The sequence below is a fragment of the Meleagris gallopavo genome, chromosome 24 (genome assembly GCF_905368555.1).
Source record: "Meleagris gallopavo chromosome 24, MGAL_WU_HG_1.1, whole genome shotgun sequence".
Lineage (NCBI taxonomy): Eukaryota > Metazoa > Chordata > Aves > Galliformes > Phasianidae > Meleagris > Meleagris gallopavo.
In genome coordinates this window covers 113,563-137,804 of record NC_139427.1, presented here as the reverse complement: position 1 = coordinate 137,804, position 24,242 = coordinate 113,563, and the positions used below count along the sequence as shown (strand labels likewise).

Sequence of the window (24,242 nt, the reverse complement as noted above, 5' to 3'; positions counted from 1 at the left end):
GCCTGAATAAAGAGATTAACACCCACCTGGCTATAACCTCCTTTCAGGTTCAGCTGTAGAGAGCAATGAGTTCTCCCTTCAACCCTCATTTTCTCCAGTCACAGACCCAGTTCCCTTAGTCAGTCATCATAAGTTTTGTTTTCCACTCCTATCACTGCTTTCATTGCATGTAGTCAAGCAATTCAATGTCCTTCTTGCAGTGAGGGGCCCAAAACTCAACACAGTATGCATCTCAGATGTTTCTCCTGTCTTCTAGATGAGGCTAATCCAATGCATTTTCTTTCCCACGGCATTTATGAAAATGAAGGATGGAACTTGGCAATAAATTTAAAATGTGAGCAAGTGTTGTGGTTGTAAGGTTGGGGTTAAGGTTAGAGTTAGGTTTAGCTGTATTTGCAGGTATATGTATAGGGGTGCACCTCACCTGTGGATTTGCATGGTTACAGTATGATGCTACCAGTACAGATGTAGGTCTGGAGTGATATTTTAGACCTGTAGGGTGCCAGGTAGTTTGTCTTTCTTGCATGGTGTGCCAGGGTTCATTTTGCTTTTGCAAGCTAAGGTGTTACAAGAAACCAGTGAGAACCAGGAGCTAGCTTTGCCATGTCTGTCCACACATCCCCTTTGGCACAACGTTCCAGGTTTACCTGTTTCTGCAGATTGTGATTCTCAGTTCATGGGAGAGCCCTCCTTGCTGACTGGGCATTCATCGTCATGTCTCAAAAATGTAGAGAAGGAAAGAAAGCAGCCTGAATCATTACCACTTTCTAGCAACTTTTCCTTCTTCTCAGTCCATTTGTATGCTTAAAAAAAAAAAAAAAAAAAAAAAAAAAGGTGAAAAACTCTTAATCTGCTGCACATAATTGGGTCTTTCACAGAAGAGATTAGCGCTGGCTGCTCTGCCTCTTGAGGAATGTGTCTTATCTCTGGCAAATTCAGACTCTGAAAACAAAGCCTCCTTTCCATGACTGCTGGAAAAAAGCTGTGTGCCTCCAAAGACCTCTCTGGGAAATAACTAATCGTTTCTCACGCCCCACACAGTGCTGAAATGGAAGGAAATGAAATCTAAACCACAAGGAGAGAGGCAGTGCTGCTTCATGAGCTGGGAGTTCCTCGCTGTTATAGAGGGGGGTGGATGTATTTGTGCATGTCAGGGGATGGCTGTCTGGGAAACAGAGAGTGCAGGTTGGTGGGTGAGTTTCCCCCTCTGGCTCAGGACCACTTCTCCTATTGATATGAACATCAGTGCCAGAGTTTCTGTTCCAATACCACACCCCCTCCCACCCTCCCTAGCTCCAAGCTAGGTTGGTGGGTGTTTTTAGGCACTCAGAATATGAGTAAAACCATGGAAAGTGAAACTCCTGTACAAGGAAGGGGAGGATTTAGATGCAAAGAGAGTCACCTTGTCAAAGATGTCAGAAACATGTCTCTGCCATGTGTTGTTCTCTCTGAGTGAATGTTGATGTTGCATTTGTAATGTGTTCTCCTTGTGCAGCTTCCAGTAATGTGTATCCTTATGGAAAGCAAGGTCATTGCTTCCTGTGGGATTCCAGATTCCTGAAAGTGAGCAGCTATTCCAGCTGAAAACTTTGGACTGTGTCTGGGCTCATCTGCATGGAGAACTTGTAGGGGGAACCCTGAGTCTTACATCAGCCACCAGAGGACCTCCAGGGACTTTCTAGGCATGCAGAGCTACCCAGAACCCAAGCACTGACATCGAATGTTCTACCTGTGGTCCAGGGCTCAGAAAGAAGACTTATCCTAATAGCTGAAGGCTCTAATTCTCACCTGGTTTTACATACACCCATAAAAGGGTATTTTGGAGGAGTCATAAAGCAAGACCAGGTGGACTTAGTGCTTTGTTTGTGTTAGAACCAGTTGGTCATCAGCCATTATGCACTGCAATAAACTTGGCTGTTAGCAGGTTTGTGAGGAACTGTAAGGCCCATTAAGTACTGCTGGCATGCAGGAATACTGTTTTTAACTTAAGGCTGCATTATTAGAGTGCTATCAAGAAACAGAGAAGGAATGTAGCAGCTAGCTGGAGCCTTTGCTTGGAGAGCATAAATCCAATGAAAACATCCCAAAAGCCGTAATTATTTGTTCATAATTGGATACTTATGAGCAAATTCTGCCACACATACCTCCAGCAAGTCATACTAAAAGTCAAGAAGTGTAATATTCAAGAATGGGGAAGGTTATTCAATATGGGAAGGTTACTTGTTAATCAGATGTGGACTGCACAATACACAGGAGCAAAAGACATCATGGAAAGCCCCCTTGATCTCTCTGATTTTGAGTTGGAGATCTATTTTAAAGATGAGGAAATTCAGTTTTAAGGTAGTTTCACATCTTGCTCTTTCACAGCTCTCTGAAACAAAGAGCAGAAAACAGAGGATGCAATTGCAGATTACCGTGCTTTAGTTGCTAGACTGATTTCCCTTTTCAGACCTGATAATGAGACCAGCCCTATGGACTCCAGGTCAACCAACACACCTGTACATTGCTTGGCTGCTGCTTGCTATGGTTGTTCTTTTGGCAGATTCAGAAATGCATGGGCACTCAGGAGGAGCCATTGCTAAGTCTGTGCTAATAGGTTTCTGTTGACAGGCTGCAAAGCCTGAGAACAAAATTGTAATCTTTCTGCACGTAGTATTGCAGCGGGTTTTCCATTACTAGCTGTGGAAAAGTTAACCTCAATATCAGCTATTTTTCATGGAACTAACAGCTCCAAAGCCAAAAGCCAGGTGATCTGCCCATTGGCTTGCAGGACTGCTCATGCCTTTTTTGTTTGTAAAAACAAAGCCCTGGGCTGGCTCTTGAAATGTTGGACCTCCATTTGTGATCTAGAGAGCAGCCAGCTCACAAAGGGAGCATACCACTCGTGTCTTGATCTGAGGCAAACTTCCCTGTATGCAGAATTGGAAGGATATGCATTGAATCTCAACAGGTTTGCTTAGGAAGCCAAGGGGAATCCAGGGATTGCAGGGATGGGAACTACTCACTATCTTACCAGTAGGACAGTATTCAGCAGCAGTAACTCCTGTTTTCTTAAGCCATTAGCACTACCCTGCTGGTTCTTCCTTCTCCTCCAGAGAAGGAATTATATGATTAATTATTCTGGTTATCATTGCCAAAATAATGTGTTTTTCATTTGAATTTTTCTCCTTTCCTTGTACCCAGTTGACTTTGTTACTCAACCTCCAGATCAAAGATTATAGTCCTGCAGTGTCTTTGATGTGTCATGTAGTGTTTCCCCAAGACGAACTACCTCTTTCCAGAAAGACAGTGAGAAGAATGACCAGATCTTCCTGGAAATGACACTCGTCTCACAGTGTAAATAAGCCAAATCCAGCTCCTGCAAAAGCAATCAGGGCTTTTTGCTGACATAAAAATGCCCACTCATTACTGAAAGAGCCACACTCCCAAACTCTGGCAGAAGCCAAAGATTGTAGTTGTTACGCTCATTCCCACACTTGAATTTGGCAAAGTAGAAGTCTATATCATCTCGTCTCACTTTTTTTAGGAGTTTGAATGTTTTCCTTTCAATAGGTTCCCCAGCTCAATCCGTCCTGCATGACATAGTTACAGATACCAAGTGGCAGAGATACTGGCAGAGCAATGGGTGTTATCTGGGTTGTGGTAGGTCTGAAGAGTCAGTCACAGTCCCAAAGCTATGAGTAAGCTCCTGAGTAAGATTTCAACTGGAGGCTGAATTGGCAGAACCATTCTTTGTGCTGTGGGGGCTTCAGATGCACAGTGCTATATATGTAGGTATAGGCGTGCATTAGTCACAAGCCAGCGTGACTGAGCTTATTCAGCTCTTACTTCAAATCACAGAATCATAGAATGGTTTGGGTTGGAAGGGACCTTTAAGACCATCTAATTCCAACCCTCCTGCTGTAGGCAGGGACACCTCCCACTAGACCAAGTTGCTCCAAGCCCCATCCAGCCTGGTCTTGAATGCTTCCAGGGAGGGGGTACCCATGACCTCACTGAGCACATTCTATGAGAGTTCTGCAAAAACTGCAACACTTCATGAATTTTAAAGTATTTTCTTTTAGCCTTCAAAATATGTGGCTTTTGTGTTGCTTGGAAAGAACAGGATCATGTTAGTTGAAATAAAAACCATTGCACAAATGCAAACCACTGTCTGAATATCTGAATTGGCCAAACCATATCTAAGACATCACAGAATCACTGAATTCAGAAAGATCAGACAATGATAGTTTTTCTGCTCCTTTTTTTTTCTTCTAAATTTAGACAGGATGCTTATCTGCAGTATAGGATGCTGCCTGTGATATAGCCCATTAATTTGGGGAAATATTTTTTGCTCTCATCTGGGGCAAATCTTTTGTACCACTCTTTTCATGGGAGCTGGAAATCCAGCACAGCTTAATACTAAGTAGTACTAAGTACTACTAAGACCTGACAGAAAGATCTGAATCTGCAATACTTTTCATAATGTCTTCTAGGTTAAGCCATAATGACCCATTGTTTTCAGTGCTGCCTCTACAATAACAGAGCAGGCCATTAAAAGTCATGACCCAAAGTTCCTTCTTATCGATGGAAGTCATCCTCTTAATTTAGGGAGAAAATAAATCAAGCCTCTAAATTATTGAGGTGGCTGAGGATGAGGTGGCTGGAATGCCTTGGGAATGGTAGGTTTTATGAGCAACACTGAGTTCAAGGCTGTGTAATGAGAGACAGATGGGAATGGTTTTGCTGCGGTGATGTTTTATCACGAAACGCGACAGTTTTAATAGCTGTTTGGTGACTAACAGATACAGAGATAGCCGTGTAATTAGAATGCTTGCCTCAGGAGGTAGTGCTTCCTGGCACTGCCAAGCACACTTAACACAGGCTGATCTCACCAAGAGTGGCTGGCTAACAAAGCCCAGAAACTAGTCAACGATTTCCTAAAAGTGTCTCCAGACACCCTTGTGTGATTTGAAAGCCAGCACGCTGCCAGTTTGGGTCATGAAAGAAGGGATATCTCAAACTCTCAAGATCCCATTACATAGCAGAAACCCTCTGGGGTTACTTTGACGGGAGCCCAAGAGCTCCCCAACCGCTGCTTTTCCCAAATGATGACATGGTAGTGGGAATCTTGGCCCTGTTTTTTTCCCAGTATGTCCTGGCACAAAGGAGCACATTTTTAGAGATGTTCATGGAAGGCTCCAGCCTGGGCTAGGTTCAAACCAAGCACCTTTTGTCTTCAGTGGGGTTTGTCCGAGAGAATTCCGTGCTATCATCTTTCATCCATATACGTGCTTTGCTTTTAAAGTATCTACACATCAGAAATAAATCTCTTTCCAGAGACTAGTGTTATCTCTTCATGTATTTAATGCTTTCCTGATGCTCATTTCAATGTTTTTTTCCTAGAAGCTTTTGTGCGTGCTTGTTTCAGGATCACACACTAATTTTCAACTTTCTTCCCTCTTCCGCTTTCCTTTTCCTTCTCCTTCTCCTCTTTCTTTGTGTTCTTTCTCCTCCTTGCTCTTGATTTTTGTATTTCTTTTTATTTCTCTCCATTTTCTTGTGACAACAGGATAAACTCAGTTGTTTTTGGAAATTTTGAATTACTAATGAACCTTACAAAACAACAGTAAGGATCATATCTTTTCCAATCGCTCTATTTAAACTCAGAAGCCAGCCCCAGTGCTTTACAGTCTTAAAATATTGATATTTTTCCAGGTATTCATTCCAGATTGATAGGAAACCAAAAGAAACAGAAACATTATTCATTTTCAGAAAAATGTGTTCAACCTTCCTTTGTTAAAGAGATACCCCAGTGCTGTTTTAGGGTATGCACCTTGTAGGGTTCAGTGTGTCCCATTCCTGGAGGTGCTCAAGATCAGGTGGGATGGGGGTCTGGGCAGCCTGATTTGGTGGATGGCAACCAGTCCATAGCAGAGATTGGGGCTGAGTGGGTTTTAAGGTCCCTTTCAACCCAACCATACTATGGTTCTACAGTTCTATGATCTTTAAGGTCCCTTTCAACCCAACTTATGCTGTGGTTCTGTGATCCCAAGCCAGGGCTGTGCAGATAGCACTGTGGGCAGCCCAGCTGGTTCAAATGAACAGAAAGAGGTAGGAGGAGGTGGGAATTGGCTTAGGCAAGGCTATGGAGTTCCTAGGAAATGCCACAGATTGACTGAGGCATCCTCTGCTCTTCACATCTCTGCTTGCCATATCTGCCTCCAAGACACCGACATTCAGCTTGCTCCCAAGCATGCAGTTGCTGTCACCCTGCGCCATGACCTCGGCAGCCTGATGTCCCCTCTCCCCACATCCTGTCCTCTCTTCTGACCCTAGCAGCACTCCCCAGCCAGCCAGATGCGAAGAACAAAGAGAAAATCTTGGATCGATCATGCAGCCCTACGGCACTCTGCGTGCAAGGCGCTGGCAGGGCCAGGCTTGCAGTCAGAGCACTCCATCCCCCGTGGCCCCGTGTTGGCTGGCCCAGAGGCAGCGCTCCCTGCCTCCATCCCAAAAGCAATCAGCTGTTGAAGGTGAAAGAGCAAAGTCACTCAGAGCAGAATTCATTATGCAAATGCCTGTGAGCAGTGCTCTTTAGAAAAACAACATAAAATGCTGGAGTGAATCTGCCTGGCTGATTTTGCTGATTCCACTAAATTTTGGATGTAATAATGTCTTCATATTGCTTCAATTGTCTCTGCTGAGGCACAGCTGTGACTGCCCCCTGAAGCGTTGTGGCTGCAGAAAGGGAAGTGAAAGCCAAGGCGTTCAGCACAGCAGCCCTTCAATATACAGCATATTCCCTTGGATTCTTCATTCTGTATCTCCAACTAATGTCTCTCTGCTTGAAAGGCCTATAGAATTGACTGCTCTTCTTCTCAAAGCTGTGGTACAATCTGGTTCAGGAGCTTTTTCTCCTGGAATGAGAGGTGACTTCTGTTTGAGGATCCATTTGTTGGAAATGGGTTCTTTTCCTGCCACCTGGATGTTCTGCTACCACCTTCCAGGTCCATCTGATGTCCATCTGGGCACCTGGATGAGGAGGAACACTTGTGGATAGCTTCTCTGGGCAGCAGTGCCAGAATCTTACTAAATTTTCAGCCTCTCCTGTGTAATGGCATGGTAATTTGTTTCCTAGCTATGTCCTTGTCATTTAGTCTGGCAGTTCTCCTTCCCTGGAAGGTGTTGGTTTCTCCATCTCCTCTGAGGCAGTGTAGCCCCCAATGCCCAAACTGCTATCTGGCACTCTCCCTTCCATGTGCATTGCTGAGAGAAATGTCAAGCAGTGACACAAGAACTGTTAGCTCACATGAGAGGAGGAAGGCTGAATTCTCTCTGTCCTCCACTGTTACTGGATGCCCCGCAGAACTACCCACTGCACAGCAGTAGGAAGCATTGTTCAGGAGGTATCAATTCACTGCAAGAAGAGAGGGGAAGAGAGACCATTAGTCATGAGTGTAAGCAGTATACATGGACATGGGTTCACTAAGTGGTAGCTGGCTGCAAGAAACAATGTAAAACACAGTGCAGCTCTGCACTGGTATGAGTTGCTTGCTCTGTTTTTATGATGATGATATTGCAGAGCTGCCTGAGCCAGCTCTCATCAATAAAAACTCAAATCTTTGCCAGTGAAGTCAAAGTTGTAAGGACATGATATCATTTTGGACCATGCTTTGGGCATTGCCATGAATGCTAGATGGTTTTCAGCCTTCAGGGCTTGCCCTGACCCCAGCTCCAAAGATTTCTGAGTGTCACTGCACCCTCTTGAATGTAGTTTGGGCAGTGTTCAGTTCCATTTGGATCCACAGCACCATAACCTCACCCCTGGAGCATCCAGACAGAGAATCTCTCCACGCAAAAACAATTGCAACTTTTTGTTCTCTGGCTGGAATTCCTGGACTGCTGCTTTTCATTCGGATTTATTTTATTTTCAACATAAGTAAAGAAAACAAAACTGGTACAAGCAATAGTCCGAAACTGCTAAAGTTCCATTGCAGGAGACATGGAACCAGAACAAGGAAAACATCCTCATGTTTTGTTTCTCTCTGTGCAGAATTGGTTAACTTGGGTTCAGACTTTGACTCACTCAGCAGGCCTACTCCCCGGTGTTTACTTAAAATCACAACTAAGTGCATTAAAACAACATTAAAGCAGAGACACCAGCCTGCAAAGAGCAAATAGAACAGAGGGAACACTGAATTGAGTCATTGCTCAGTTCAGGCTTCTCTCTGCCCAATTGCCCTGTGGAGGAATTTCTGGCCACTCCATAGGTCTCTGCTTTGCCCTGGAGCGCCACTCCTCAAGGAGAGCCCAAACTGAAGCCACAGGCTCTTCTTGCAGACAGACACCCTGGGCTGAGCCATGCAGGGGTTCATCTTCCACCAGAAGGAGCAGCTCCGAGGTGATGCTCACAGGGCATGAGCGCTGTGAAATCTTTGTTTTCTTTAAAAGACCTTTGTCTGCACAAGACAGCCCGCGCTCAGCTGTGAGCTGCTCTACATACTTCAGTGAGGAATCCACTTTCCTCTGCGGAACAACTCAGGCAGATGTTTCTTGGTATCTGCGTAATGATAGAATTGATAGTGTGCTGAGAGCGAAGCCGTCTGCATCTCTTTGTCTGTCAGTCCCCTCCAAGCCATCTCCACTCATCCCCATCAAACATTTTTCCAGCACCTTTCTACCAGCATTTCCCTTCCTTCACTTCGGGTTCTTCTTCCACACAGTTTGCCCATAGGTTGCCCAGGAAGGTGGTGGGGTCACCATCCCTGGAGATGTTCAAGAGCCGTGGGGATGTGGCATTGAAGAATGTGGTCAGTGGGCATGGTGGGGTGGGTTGGGCTCAGGTTTGGGGATCCTAGAGGTCTCTTCCAACTTTAATGGTTCCATGGCTCTTTGAGTGGGCACGGAGGGGATGGGGTGATGATGGGACTAAATGGTCTTAGAGGTCTTTTCCAACCTTTATGATTCAAGGGTTCTATGAACTCAGTGCTCCATTTGGCACCTTTTCACCAGGAAAAACATTTACTTTGGGAGAAGAAGGAGGAAAGCAGATCCAAAAAAACAAAGGACAGGCTCAGAAATCCTCCAGCCCCATTTTGGATGATTTCATATCTGAAAGAATGAATCCATAATGCAATAGTGCTGATTCTGACATTTGAGTATTTACAGTGGGATCTTTTGCAGGTTGGAACTTGGGAGGAAAAAAAGAAAAAAGAATAGCTCAGAGGGCAAAGGTTTTGTTTAAAAATGTACAACAAACTGTAGCTTAGCACCGTTCTCACAGAACAGCAAGAAAAGCAGTTTTTTGGCTTCATATGTGCAGGGACATCAGCTTCCATCACTAACTCTGCTTTTCCTCTTTCTTCTCTTTTCTTCCAGGGGCGTTGCATCAATTTCACCCGAGTGAAGAATGCCGACGCTCCCCCCAAATACCCCCTCAACAACGCCTACCCACTGCCCCCCCCTCCCCCAGCCCCTATCTACAACCCCCCACTCCCAGTTCCCATCTACAACCCACCGCCCCCCAGCTCTCCCACGCCCCATGCCCCCTCCCCATCCTCCACGCTCCCCCCTCTCCCCCCACTGCCTCAAGTCCCACCACCCAACAGGGCGCCCCCTCCATCCCGGCCCCCTCCTCGCCCTACAGTCTAGGGGTTCCATCTCTTCTAGAAGCATTTGAGGGTTTTTTTTTCAGCAGTACTGTATCATGTCCGTCTTCGGGGTGGGGGGGGGGTGGGACAGAGGAAGCCACGTCAGTTTTGGAATGGGACAGAATGAACGACTTCATCGTCGCCCTTCTCCTTTCATTTTCTGTTATCTTTAAAACCCCTTGAGCATCAGTGCCACCAAACTATTGAAGCAAGAAAAGCCAAGAGACTGCAGGAGCAAGGCGAGTGACTCCAGCTCTATTTCAGCAAGGCTCTCCCCACTGCTTCCCCATGCCTCATCACAGTGATTCCAGGATAAATTGGGAAAATGGTTGAAGGTTCTTCCCAGGGAAGAGCTGCAAAACGCTCCTTCAGGTGCAAAAGCTTGGAGCATCCTGAAGACGTCTGCACAAATTAACCGTATGAGACTCAAGGGATAACAGAAAGCCAGGCTGCATACCAGCTGCCAGGTGAACAAAGACAACAGTAAGTCTGTAACCACAGAAATCCCATAAATCTGGAGAAGAATTGATGGTGGGCAGCTATTCTCATGGCCTGTGAATTGAAGAAGGGAAGGTCACCTTTGAGGGTCCAAAAAGGAGAAGGGGTAGGTCTCTGGTGTCTGGTTTGGGGTATGTTGGGATGTGGAAGTGCAGGTGAATGAAAACGAAGTGCCACCAGGCAAATGGATCACGTGGAAGATCAATTCAGCACAATCAATCGATGAATCGCCAGGCTTCAACCTCCTCCCATGAGGACAGGAGTGAGACACATCGGTGCTCCCAGTGGGACAGAGGGGCTCACAGCAATCTGGGAAAGGTCTGGTTGACAGAAGAATCTTTGCATTTGGCTTAGACTAATTACGTCCATCTAATTAACCCATCTGCAGTTCAGCACTGTAATTTAATGCTGTTTTCCATTCTTAAAGGAAAGTTTCTTAGTACAAATAGGTGGTTAGGCATATCGATTTCTCTAAATCCAGTCTGCTTGGGCTCCTTGTTACTGTCAGTTTGAAATGGTTACCACTGATGCATTCCTGTTTTTTCTGTAAATTACGTACTTTTGCCCCGAAAATATTTCCACATGGATTTTTATTATTTGTTTTCCCTTCCTGAATAAGTAGCAGATGTCTTCCAAACTCAAAGAGCCAGTGTGCTTACTCACTCTTGTCAACTCTGAGCAACATCACTTCTCTACACGTTGTTGACTATGGCGAAAATCCCACACCAGATGCAAGATTGGAATCAGTCTTCCAAGAAATGCACTAGATGCATTTCTCCATGCTTTCCTCTTTGTGGGACTCCCACCGTATTCCACACCACAGCCTATGCACACATCACAGCAAACTTTCTGAGCACATGCCTAGTGATAGCAATAGGGGAGGTCGCTGCGCTTCAGTCTCTGTTTTATGGTCAGGATTGGTTCTCATGAAAGGACTGGAAATTGCCAAGTCATAAAGGGTAAAACTGTCTTGTTCTATGAATATCTAAGGGTTCTTATGCTCATATCATTTTGTACCAGGTAAAGAAATGCATTGCCAAGTGCTTACTTCAGTGCTGTTGGAAATAATAATTCTAGCTTTTCTTGCTATTTAAAAACAAACAAACAAAACAAAAAAAAAATCAAAACAACAACAACAACAAAAAAAACTCAAGGAGGAAAAAGAACAGATGAAAAAGACTCAGTGGAGACCTGGCTTGGGATCTCTTGGTAAGGACATCTGTGAATGAAGCCTGACCATGAGACCCAGGGTCAAGCAACCCACGTTTGGTCAATGTGCCACTTTTAGGTGCCATAAACACAACAACTACAATGGATCTGAAGACTCATTTAAAGGGTGACAGTTCACCCCAACACTGTTTTGTCTGCAGGCGGCACAGAGCAGTCCCCAGTTTGGAGCAAAACCCGGTTTTGCCACTCACTATATCAAGTTCTATCAGGTAGAAGGCACTGTTGGTTCAGTGAGATGACTTTGTCATGGTGGCGTTGGAGTGGGAAGCCTTTAACACCCCAACACAAATTGGTTGGATTCCCTCTGGTGATGAATGGGATTAGGTGAGATGTTAAAAGAGTATGGTGTAAAACAGGATCAGTAAATATTTCCCTCAACAGAACCTCAATATTCCAAAACAGGTTGGAAAAGAGATTGATTTTCAGCATTACAGCATTTAGGCTTTTTTTGTGTGTGTGTCAATTAAGCAGTAAACATAAACCCATAAATCTAAAGCTACTGCTGGGGAAAAAAGTAATAGCAGTGTATGCTCCATGACTGAAGCTAACTTCTTGCAGATGTACATAGGAATTTTCCTTCTCTGCAGAGAGGAAAAAGAATCCACAGTAGGAAAGAAGCAAAACGAAGCATACATCGGGCTAGAAAAATAATCATTGCAAAATACCTCCATGTACTCATCCTGTTTATGAATAGAAATAAACTCCCTTTTTTCTTTTTTCTTTTTTTTTTTTTTTTTTTTTTTGTTGTACATATTATTACTGCATGCTTACCATATGTTAGATGGAAGCATTTCCTATCCTGTGTGGATAAAAGAACATTTTTCAAGTTGTAGTAAATTATTATAAAGCCAGTGACATTTCATGGCATGTTATTGTATCAAGCTGTGCTTGTTGTATTTTTTTCTTTATGGTTGTATGGCTTTTTTTTTATAAATGTACAAATATTTCCTGTAGTGACGAGCACCTGCTTTACATAGCACTAATTGAGGCATGAGGATGCTGGGCTGCCCAACCTTCGATGCATTGGGAAGAGTTTTGCACATCCACCATCAGAACCGAATTTAAGGTATTAAGAAGGAAAATTTGGGCCCAAATTGAAATGAACTCCCAGACAATTAATGCTATGTAAATGAGGTTGAATTAGCTGGTGTGCCATGTGCTGATATATGGCACCCTATGTATTCTCTCTGTAAAGAACTTTCCTAGATACACATTACACAGGCTATCAATCCACACTAGCCAGTTGTTAAGTAAAGGCTCATTATAGATCAAAGGGAGCTGTGTGGCACTACATCTGCTCCATGATTTCAAAGGACTTCAGCAGATATCTCTGTTTACTACTTTTACATGCTCACGTATAGGGTCGGTCTAAACAGCCATAAACAGATGTCTGATGGCATTAATAAACAGTTTTCTTTGCTCAAAATAGATCACTTTGATTATCCCTTTGTGTTTAATTCAGGCACAGCTTTCTATCATTGCACCAGAGGACCAAGCAGCTGCATTCAACAAAAATTCCCATGTTTTATAATTGCTAACATCACACATTATTGCTGGCTGCATTTTGAGGCATTCATCCATATGAGCTTTGGTGGCCACTGAAATTCTTCCTCTGCTCCTTGGTGCATGAAAACATCTTCTGTCACTGTTAATTTTAGAGACTGTCTGGCTTTGGAGCTCTCTGTGGGCAGTGACATTGTTCTATATGTGGTGCTGATGCAACAAAGGAAAAGAAACAAGTCTTCTGATCTGATGTTGGATTATGTTCTGTCACCTCAGCCAGTGCTGTGCAATGATGTTTTATTCCCTCTGTTTGTTGCATGTGTCATTTGTTAAGTTCAGTCATTATTCTTGCTGATCTTTATTATTATTAAAGAACTACACAAATTTACACTGGGCTCCATCAAATTCATTGCCTAGGTAGAGGGAGCAACCAGGAGAGAATCCTGGTCAACAAGTTATCCCATAAAACCATCTTTCCACCAGCCTGGAGAATTCAAACAGGAATTTGTGCATTTCTGCCTGACACAAAAACTGTTTTCATCTGGAGGTGACACAGTCTATGCTGTCTGCATCAGTACAGGTGTCTTGGTTGACCAGTTGGTCAACCTTGGTTGGCCAACAGTTGACTGATGGTTGACCAACAGTTGACCAACAGTTAACCAATGGTTGACCATGGCTTAACCATGAGCCAGCAGCGTGCCTAGAGCTTCCTTCCAACCTCTACAGCTCTGTGATTTTCAGAGCCTCACAACCACAGGATAATGTTTAATGCAGTTCACTGAGCAACCTCTAACAAGGACAAGTTAGCACAACTGCTAAAAATACCTAAGCATGCTTCCTCTCACATTCTTTCTTCCTCTCTGCTTAATGATCCAACACCCAGTGGTTTTTGATGTTATTGGAATATTTTATTCCACAAAGAAAACTAACACAGAAAGCTAATACAAGGAAGTTCCGCCTTAATACACCCAGCCATGTTTCAGCAAATGATTCATGCTTTTTAGCTCCTGAAAACATGAGCTACCAGTTTGGAAGGGACCTCACAGCCCTCCAGCCCCATCCCTTGCTGTGGGCTGAGTGTCCCCCACCAGCTCAGGTTGTCCAGAGCCTTGGGCACCTTCAGGGATTGGGAACCCATACTTCTCTGGGCAGCAGTGCCAGGGCCTCGTAGACATGATCATGATGAATTTCCTCCTGAATTTCCCCAAGAAATGCCGTTTTTAGAACAGTGTGTGCAAAGCAACGAGCTGTGCGTGCAATGCTGCTGAGCACGTGGCTGTCTTTGGGCAGCTGCAGAGTTCCTTGTTTGGCAGGCATGCAAATTATTCATTTTTTCTTCTTTCTTTTTTTCCTTCTTTTTTTTTTTTTTTTCTTTCTATTTTTGGCAAAGAAAGCCCCTTCCAACTCATAGATAAGGCTCTTGAAAAGGGGGTCGATGGAAGGAGCTGTGACATGGTAGAATCCTTTTTTTGCTGTTCATGTTGTTGAAGAATGTAACACTCTTTCTTTTTTTTAAAGAAACAGACATAAAATCACTTGTAAAAACAACAGAATAAATCATATTGCACACAGACAGTGGCTGAAAGCCTGTAGCACTCTGCCAGAATAAACTGCTGATGTTTCTTGAGATAATTTAAATATCTTTTAAGATTTAAATGCTTTTAGAGCTCCCTCTTGCTAGCAGAAGAAGGCAAAATATCATTTCACAAAGGTATTTTCTTATGTCACAGTGCATGCATATGTGGCCTGAAGGAATGCCATGGGCTGACCCTGTCCTCGGCCCAAGCAGGGATTTTTCTAGTTCTTCACAGCCATTAACTCATGGGGCCTTTTTCAGAGCTGGAGGAATTAATAGGGATGGAGAACAGCATGCAGAAATACCGCAGCGAGTGGAAAACTGAGCTTAGCCTATGAGGTCACTTCAATTGCAAGGGGATTTCTGTGTTCCACTTTCTGTTCCCATTTCAAATCCTTCCTGGCACATCCCTCCTGGTGTGCATGGCTCAGTTGTCCCCAATCCTTTCCTCCGTTGGGGTCCCTCAGTCTCCTCGAGCATCCACTGGGCAATGGGATGTCAGGGTCCTTTTCCTATATGGTTTTCCTCAATGGAAAAATCTCTAAGAAAAAGCTGAGCAGAAATAGAGTGTATCTACACACCTCCAACCTATTTTTGAGATGGGGAATGTGAAATCTGAGCACTCATAGCCTTAAAAACTTTATCTGCCTATTGGCCTTTTGTAGGGTAACATCCCACTCTACATAGGCAATCCCTGCTCTGTTTTTAAGAAAAAAATGGGGAAAATTCTCCAGGCCACGGGTCGGCTTTGGCTCTGTTCCCAGTAAACTGCAGCAAACCCCGTGCTAGTGGGATGTGAGGATTGGAGATATTGTGACTCCGCACCATTGGGAACAACAGAGCAGGATCCCTGTAACCAAAGCGACAGCTGAAGTGGAAAAAAGATCAGGAATGGCTCAAGAGTATTTTTAGCTGCCTCCAATGCAGCAGGGGAGACAAAAAGAGATGTATGGGCGATGTTTCCATTGACTGGAACTTGGGAATCTCTGTTTTGTTGGAATATGATGTGGATTCTTAACATTTTGGGGGGGGCTAAGCTTCATGTCTCTGTATGTGTTGATCACTGAAGCCTATTTCCCAGGCTGCTATGGAATCGGGAGCTGTGCTCTTGCTAAAAATGCACTCAAATAACTTCAGGAGCATCAGACAGTTTTCTGTTTGTTTTCTTAACCATCCAGCTCAGAAGGTTAAACTGACGTCATTCTCTCTCATCTGATCCTGTCTGGGTAGGGATGTGGATGGTTTGGTCCAGGCTTCTCTCCTAGGCTTGCAAAATTACTATTTCATTGTGTTTTGAGTTTTCTTTTTTCATTGGATTTTTGCTTGTTCTGTTGGGTTTTTTTTGGTTGTTTTTAGTTGTTTTTAGAGAAGGATTGGAAGTAAACTATAGAATCACGCAATCGTTCGAGTTGGAAGGGGTCTTTAAAGGTCATCTGTCCAGCCCCCCTGCAATAAACAAGGACAATAACCCATCAAAGATGAAAGAGGCAAATGTTGGCAAGCTATGATCCTGGGTGCTCAGACACCAATCATGACATCCACCAATCATGACATCCTCCAATCATGACAGCAAAGCAGACAACTGTTCTTTTCAGTTGCAGACCTTATAAGCAGCTTTTTTGACTCAAAATTGACCCAAACGGACAGGATTCAGGTTGGATATCAGGAAAAATTTCTTCTCTGAAAGAGCAGTTATGCATTGGCACAGGCTGCCAAGGAAGATGTTGGAGTCACAGTCCCTGGAGGCGCTCAAGAACCATGGGGATGTGGCACCAAGGAACCCTGAGGGCACTTGGGGTCCTTAGGTTCCCTGCAATAAGGCTTTGAAGGTTGGCAATGCTATGATGTTGGGCTTCCGTTTGGTTTCCTTCTCTGTAAACCAGCCCAAAGGTGAGCCTGCAGCAAGAAAAAACATTTATGCCCAGCACCTGGTGATGCTGTCTATCCCCAAGACAGTAGCAATGTTTTGGATCCTATAGGGCAGCTCCAGGAGCATCACTTGTCCAGAGAAAGCTACATTGGCACTGTACTGTTGGGCAGGATCTTGCCTGGTGCAGAGCTCACAAGGCTCTGTCTCATGGGCTGCATAGCTGCTGGGGATTTTTGGAATTAAAAATAATAAAAATCTCATAGGGTTTAGTTCCTGTATGTTCTTTAAATAACCAGAGAGTCTGCAGTAGGTGGAGGAAAGCTGAAGTCATGCTGCAAATATGAAGGTAACTCTATCTACTTATCTGAGGCCAAATCGGCACAGTTTGAAAGAGTGCCCATTAGAAATGGGAGACATCAGAGATAGTGATGAAGAAAGCGCTGCTCTGGCTGCTTTTTGGGACTGGATGCTATCAGACCTCACCCCAATGTGTTTCCAGGCAGACAAAGGCGCGTGGGAACAAATGCAAATGTTAACAGGGAGAGAAGGGCCAAAGCCAAAAGTTTTGCATACATTCCCGAGAAACACCTTGGATATGGAAGGAGCTTCAGAAATCGTATCCTCTGGTCTGAAAACTGTGGCAAATCAACAAATTTCTTCTTAGTATAACACATGGCCCTAAATGAGGCTCATGTCATTGCTGCACCACTGCAGGACATGGGACACAGCTCCTCGTGGCAGTGCTGTTTGCTCTTTTTATAGCACCAGTGTGCATTTGGTACAGCAGGACTGTGCCAAACCAAACACTGCAGGATTAAGCCTTGATGTATAGGATGCCTTAGAAGGGAATCTGGCTCCCCATGCAAAACAACTTTTGATTTTTCTCTTGGCAAGAGCCTCCCTTTGTCTCCAGATATATACTGATCTCATGTTTGCTCCAGCTGGGGCTGCACAGCTACACTTCCAGCCTTCCAAGCCCGCCCTTTAACAAACTTCCCTATAAAACAGAAGCAGCTCATGTGTCATGTACACCAGACAGAGGAGAGAAGCATGTGAACGAGAGCCAAAGAAATGCCACGATCTCTTTGTGCCGTCCATCACAACAAAGCTGCTGCATGTAGGGTGTGAGCAGCCAACAGAGGCAGTTTGTTCCTGGTGTTTCTCTCCTATTCTACAGGAACACAAAGAGGCTGCACCCAATCTGTGCTGTGCTCCTCCCTGGCTCCACTAAGTGCTCACAGTTGAATTGGAAGGGACATTAAAACCAGCCCAGACCCAACTCGGCCATGGGCTGGGGCACCTCTCATAGTCCATGTGCCCAAAGCCTCATCCATCACCCACAGTCCCAATGGCTGGGATTACCCCCAACCCAAGCACAGCACTCAGACACATTCACCTCCATTCATGTTTTCCAGTTTGCTCCATCTTCGCATCCCCACCTATACCATGTACAGAGCCACTTGCCAAGAGCCACTTGCCCCCATCACAATGGACTTATATCTGGAGACACTGCTGACGCTCCAAGTGCCCCCCCCCTTACTGCCTGCAGGAAGATTTTGCCTAAATACAGACTGGAGGAGATGTGGCCTTCCCTGACACCTCTTAGGGATGATGATTTCTTGCTGAAACAATTTGGTTGAGCAGCTGCCAACCAAAGCCGAGCGCTGGACCACCCATCATCTACTACAGCACATTTCTACATTCCCACAACATAAAACTAAATAAATAAGAAGCAAAGTGTGAGAAAACCAAAAAACAAGAGAGAAATGCTGGAAAGCTGCCAGGGAACACGCTTAGTTCTGCAGGTTAAATGCAGAGCCTGAGTGGAGCCATAGGAAGGATTGCATCAGCTCATGGGATCATTTACTAGACAGTATCAGCAGGCAAAATTTGTGAGGCTATTATATAATAATCCAGATTTAGGTGCAAACATTGCAATTGCTGAATTCTCTGTGCAGAACTGCTCTGGGAGATGGGAAAATCAGTGCAAGGATGCTTCTACAGGAGGACGAGCAGTTAATAGGTTGCATCCTTCACTCTTCCTACACCACTCCCATTGAATCCTGTCCCTTCCTCTCCCCATGTGATTCCTGTCCAAAAGTGCCTGATTTCATCTTTTTTTCCTCCCCTTCTACCGTTGCTGGAATACAATGTTCTGTGTACTGGCAACCCATAGCGCTGTGGTTTGCTGCTGCATTGCTTCCCACGCTCCAGGTTAGACAGGAATACACTCACGCTGCTGGAGGAAGGACCTTCAGACAAGGAAAGGGTTGGGGATGTTATCTCAAGGAACAATTTCTTGCACAGCTGCAAAAGTCTGCAGCAGGAACAAATGTGCTGCTTGGGCTGCAGACAAATGGAAACATACCCAAGCAGCAGCACAAAGCTCTGGGTTAGGAGCAAGCAGAAAACTCAATTATTTTTCCCCCCAAACCAGCTCTAATTGATTGAATGGAGATGAGGGCTGATCACCCAGCGGTGGCTGAAGGACCAAGTACTGCTATAGGCTTTTCATGATGAGGAAGGGTTGGGGTTGGTGATCTTAGAAGCCTTTTCCAACCTTAACGTTTCTACGATTCTACGAACTCTTTGTTTCATGGGCTGCAGAAGCCAAGAAGGGAACGAAACCCTCCATGAAAACACTGGCAACCACCAAAGCAGGATGTTCCCCTTGAGGCATTTAGTTTTTTGTTTTTGTTTTATTAAAAAACAAAAACATCCATGGAGATTTTATTGCCTAAAACCTAAAACCAAGGCAAAAACTGCAATGCAAAATGCAACAGAATAACCTGTGCTTTGTGACACTTCTCCGGTGGGTTCTCTGTGCCTCATTGCAAGCCACTCCAAGCAGACAGGACTGGGTGATACGCTGGGATGCAGGCAGAGGCCAGGGCTGTGGTGTTGGCCACCTGCAGCTCACCTCTTGCTCCTTCCATGCAAGCAGCTGCTCTCAGTCCTTGGGGGCAGTGATGCGATCCACCTGCAGAAACAGGGAAGTCTGGAGATGTGACCAGGGTATAATCCTCCATAACCATGAACTATGTGAGGTGTCAAGCTGAAGATGAATGAATCCCTTGCTTTATTGCTTTTTCATGCAGTGTTTGCTCTGATACTCATTGGCCACTGGGTAACCCAAGTGGGATGGGTGCAGTGAGAAGGCACAAGGCTCTTCTTAGAGAGATGCAACAGATTTTAAGCTGCTTCAGGAGCCAGATCAGAAGGGCAAAGGATGTGCCTGGTGGAAATGCTGCTGTCTCAGCTCTTTGCTTTTTGGGAGGAGTCTTTCTGTGATTTGGGGCTGTTCTGTCTGCTCTGAAACCAACTTCTAAGCACATAGAACCATGGTTGGGTGAGAAGGGACCTCACAGCCCACCCAGCCCCACCCCCTGCCTTGGGCTGGGTGCCACCCACCAGCTCAGCCTGCCCAAGGCCACCATCAACAGCCTTGGGCACTTCCAGGGATGGGGCACCCACATCCTCAGCACCCCCCACATGCCAGGGCTCACCACCACTTTCAAAATCCAGACATGGGCAAGCAGCTTGTTTGTGTAAAGTTGTTACCACAGGAATTTGTGAGGACCACAGGAATATGGATTTTTAACAGGAAATAATGGACCTGAGGAGGGGAGGTGGAAGAAAGTTGTCCTGCCCCCTCTTGATGTATGGATCTGATTTGTCACAGCCTCTTTAGGATGGAATGGGCCGTCTGGGTGAGCCAGCTGGCTTTTTCTTTTTTCAAATACCTGTAATATATTCCAACTAGTTGATAAAATCATGGAAATAGGTGAGAAAGAGGACAGCTTTGGGCTCAGGCTTGTCCAAAAGCAGCTCCCAAACCACAGGCCTGGCCAGGTGGTCCCACTGAGATAACTTCATCCCCATAATATCTATTAACTGCTGCCCCCTAAATCTATGGCACTTCACTCCTGGCTCTAGTTCTGTGATTTTAACTGATACCAAGGACACAGGCGCCTTGTTTCAAGGCACTAACATCTAAAAGCAGCCTCGTGGCTTTACTACTTGCACAGGAAAGGTATTTTTTTTTTAAGAAGAGTGTGTCCAAGCTGCTCATTTTATCTAAGAAAACAAATGCTTGTTTGATACTTTTACACGTATTTAACTAAAGACCAGTAATTCCATTTGTTTAATGTAGGGCACTTGATTTTATTCAAAGGGTGAGATACAAAAGAAGTAAGCAAAAAGACAGAACCCAAATTATAAAACACTACAGACAAAATAAGACATCTGCATACAGCACACAACAGGAAACAAGGAACAATCTGGTCCCCACAAACCAAGAGAGCTGGATATGTACAAGCAGAGGCAAACAGACCCATAGGGAAGAAATGGTGGTAACTACCATTTCAAATGTCTATTTATACGCACTGAATTGAAGGCAAATAGTTTTATTCTCTGACTCAAAACCAATTCCTTATTTCTTCTTCCTGATCTGGTGGAGGGACTCTGTGCTTTTTGAGGCAAATTTGGTACTATCAGGTGGGATCTAAAATCAGCCACAAACACCAATGTGCCAAACTGCAGCTCCACCATCCATCCTACATGCTGCTGCTTGTGCTGCCAAGGACTGCTACCAGAAGGGAGAAAACCCTCATTGTGCACTAATGTTGGTCCCCCTTGGGCTTTTAGATGTCTTCACTCTGCAGCTTAACCCAATCCAGTTAGTCCAGGCTATCACTAGGGATACTAATTAAGCAAGATTGCATGCTGTTATATGCATGAGATTCTCCCACTTGTCTCAGAGCTTTCACTAGTGCAGCTCTTTACATACAAAGAGATTTTATAGACAAGGATATGGACAGAAGGGCAGCCCCAAACCATCACTGCACCCTACAGACACCTGGCTATCCCAACACTGCTTTGGGCTCTTTGTAATGACATATGTGCAGACAGTACTCACTCATTTGACAAATTCAGAGCTGAGTACAGCCTTTCTTCAGTGCAGACAGGAGGAAAAATCTTTCTGGCCAATGTAAGCAGTAATAGGCAGCTGCTATGCAAAATGAGAAAGGACTTTACTGGTGTTTACCCATGGCTGGAGGTGAAGTGCTGCTGCATGTCTGCACACCTCCATCAGGAGGAGGGAGTCGGACTGGCTCAGTAAGCAAAACATTCATTCTGGAGAGTAGAAGACTGACCGCTGTTAATAAATATCACAAGACATTCTAAAAGTCCTCTAGGGAAAGAGAGAAATACTATCTGTTCATCAAAACACAACACGTCTACACAAAATGAGCTAAGGAAAGCTAAGAAGAGTCCTTTGTACAATCTGACTTCACACTGGCATGGCAATTAACAATGAGATGCTTTACGGATTCCCTACCACGCTCATCAGAGAAATTCTTCATAGCAAGTGTCCTCCACTGAAGCATGACAACGTCCTACCTGCACTTAGTACATCTTTGTTTTGGCAGTTTGTATACTTGAGGCATTTTGCTGGCAACCCGCAGGATGCAGGGGGTGAATACTACCTTACTTCAGACAAATGAAGAATCTATTGTGGAGAATTTCAGAGAAAAGGATTTGTCTATCACAGCATTAAAACCAAAGAGCTCAGCAGTATCTGTACAGTTACATCCAACAGGAGAGCATCAGATTCATTACATTTTTTATTTAAAATCCTGTTCTTTGGTCCTCTTTGTACACAACTTCCGTAAGTATTTAATAGCCCACACTACCAGCCTTCTACTGAACAGCAATCCGCATTTTGTGAGGTTGACCACCCTGACTGCCATGTCAACCACTCCGTCTGCCAGGAGTGAGCTGGCAAACCGTTATGTGCTAAAAGCAATGCTTGGTGCTTTTCTTTTGAACGGAATAAGAGAAACAGATCTTCAAACCATTCTCATGCAAGTTCTTTCCCATCAGACTTCATGCAAGTCCTTATGCTGGCCAACGGGAGAACCTTCCCTGGCTCCCAGCCTCCATGCTCAAGGTTTACAGCTTCTCTTAATAAGGTGAGTGGCAGCAGGAAGAGGAACTGCCCCCAGGCCGTCAGCACTGAACACAGATTGTTTGCTGTTCCTCTGGGAGAATGACACCCTTTCAAAGAAGGGCAGTCTACTGGTCATGCCTAGGCAGAGGCACAGAGTAGGAGTCAGCACTTCATAAGCAACTGCTGTACAACTACACTGCAACACTTCCTACACTAGCAAAACAATGCATTCATAAATTAACAGTCTGAACACACTATAAACATACACACATGTTGGCTTTGAGAAAGTTTCCAGGCACGCAGCATTTTACTCATTAACATAACAAAACAGCCTCGGGTTGATTATGAACTGAAGTCAAACAGGTTACTGCAGTTCGGTATGAAGCAGAATTGCCACTATCTTTGAAAATATTTCATCTGAACGCTCCTCTTCTGTCGAAAATCATCCACCAGAGCTGAGTTTTAATGGTAATGGATGGCCCCCAAACACTGCATTTGTTAAAGCAGTTTTCCAGGAGCAGCACTTTGAAATATTCACCAGGACTCAGCAAGCATTGCTTTCCACCTTGTACTATGCTTTTGCATGTATAAAGCTAATTCAAAACCCATCAGGCTGGTAGGAATTTACCTTTCTGCGTTAGGAAACACCCAGTTAACTGCCCTTTAATGACTTGTTCAACATCTCGAAGGCATATTTTCTGCATAACTTCTGCAAACTTGCTAAATAATCATTATCAAAGTTCTTATTTTGTGGCTATCAAGTTTTATCCCCTCCAATTTTACACCAGCTCAATTTGACACAGCCACATATGAACTGCTCCTAAATAAACCAGAACCCATGCACTTACAGGACACTGTATAACATAGCAAGCCTCATAGAGAGAGATTTAGTGCTGTCTCTGTTCGAAGGACAGAAGGCAGAAACCATTAAGTGACCTGCAGCAAAATAAAGCCCATTCCTTATGATCTCTTCGCAGTGCTACAACTCTGAGGGAAAAACCTTCATCCCATAACACGAGAAGAGGGCTACTTGTTTAAAAACAAATTAAAAGCCAACAAAATAAACACCACCAACTGAGCTCTGTTCCCCCTCCTTTTTTTGGTAGGCATCCATGGTTCTGAGCCAGACACTGCTTCCACTTGCATTTGAAGGCGAGTTCCACCATCTTCACGGGTACAACTACAAAGAGCTGCTGTGTCACACGGTGTATCATGGCCCAGCTCTATGAGATTGTCAGCTGCTAGGTATTTGGCATAGATAACATCTTTCTGAAGCAACATTACTTCCTCAGCACATTTACCACGTGCCTAAAGCTTCAGAAGCTGAGACAGGTCAGCTGAATCCCCGTTTATGGATGAGGCAGAAGTTGACCCAAATGCTCTTTTACAGTTTCTCCCACTGTTAAAATACCTGCACAAACATGACCATGACCAGCAGCAGCTCCTGTTCCAGTTGTACACTCTGGTATCACTCCCTGAGAGCATGACAGGTAACGTATTGAATGGCTTCTCACCAACAACTAGAGTGAGCCACACTGGTAAGAAACAATGACAGTATCTGAAAGTAAAGTGGAGGGCCCTTTACCTAGAAGACTCAGTAATCTTTAGAGAAAACCATTTAATAGCTTCCATGGAAATCTATTGTTCAAAAAACCCAAGGCTATTGGCATAGCATGTGGAATCAATTTGACAATCACTTAATGTAATGGAATTACAGTGATCTCGTACACAAACAATCAATTACCAAAATAAGATTTACCGAGGGGACTTGATTTTAAAGTTATTTTGGTACCAAAAAGAGTCTTTCACTTAATTCCCCTTTGCCCCTATGATTCAGATGATCTTTCACTCTACAGTTACGGACTTGGCCAGATTTCTTGGAAAATCAACCTGCAGAGAGGGAGGAGAAAGAAGATGCTCGTGAGTATTTACACACTTTTTTTTGTGTACAACTCTGTAACATGTGGAGCGTTGGTTCTG

The 24,242-nt window shown here is 44.4% G+C and overlaps 2 protein-coding genes across 4 annotated transcripts in view; one reads left to right on the top strand and one right to left on the bottom strand.

The window, feature by feature from the left end:
* ANTXR1 (ANTXR cell adhesion molecule 1) overlaps positions 1-13,251 on the top strand; it is a 90,451-nt gene extending 77,200 nt beyond the window's left edge. Inside the window, exon 18 of the mRNA XM_085242818.1 lies at positions 9,361-13,251. Coding sequence (XP_085098944.1) covers positions 9,361-9,633 — 273 coding nt within the window. The 3' untranslated portion in view covers positions 9,634-13,251. The remainder of the gene's footprint in view (positions 1-9,360) is intronic.
* A 498-nt stretch (positions 13,252-13,749) lies between these two features.
* GFPT1 (glutamine--fructose-6-phosphate transaminase 1) overlaps positions 13,750-24,242 on the bottom strand; it is a 34,199-nt gene continuing 23,706 nt past the window's right edge. For 2 of the 3 annotated variants that reach the window (XM_085242815.1, XM_085242817.1), the window contains one exon: positions 20,449-24,152. In XM_085242815.1, the coding sequence (XP_085098941.1) occupies positions 24,108-24,152 (45 nt within the window). In that variant the 3' untranslated portion in view covers positions 20,449-24,107. Of the gene's footprint in view, positions 19,290-20,448; positions 24,153-24,242 lie in introns of those variants that run through there. The other variant, XM_085242816.1, reaches the window with a different exon arrangement.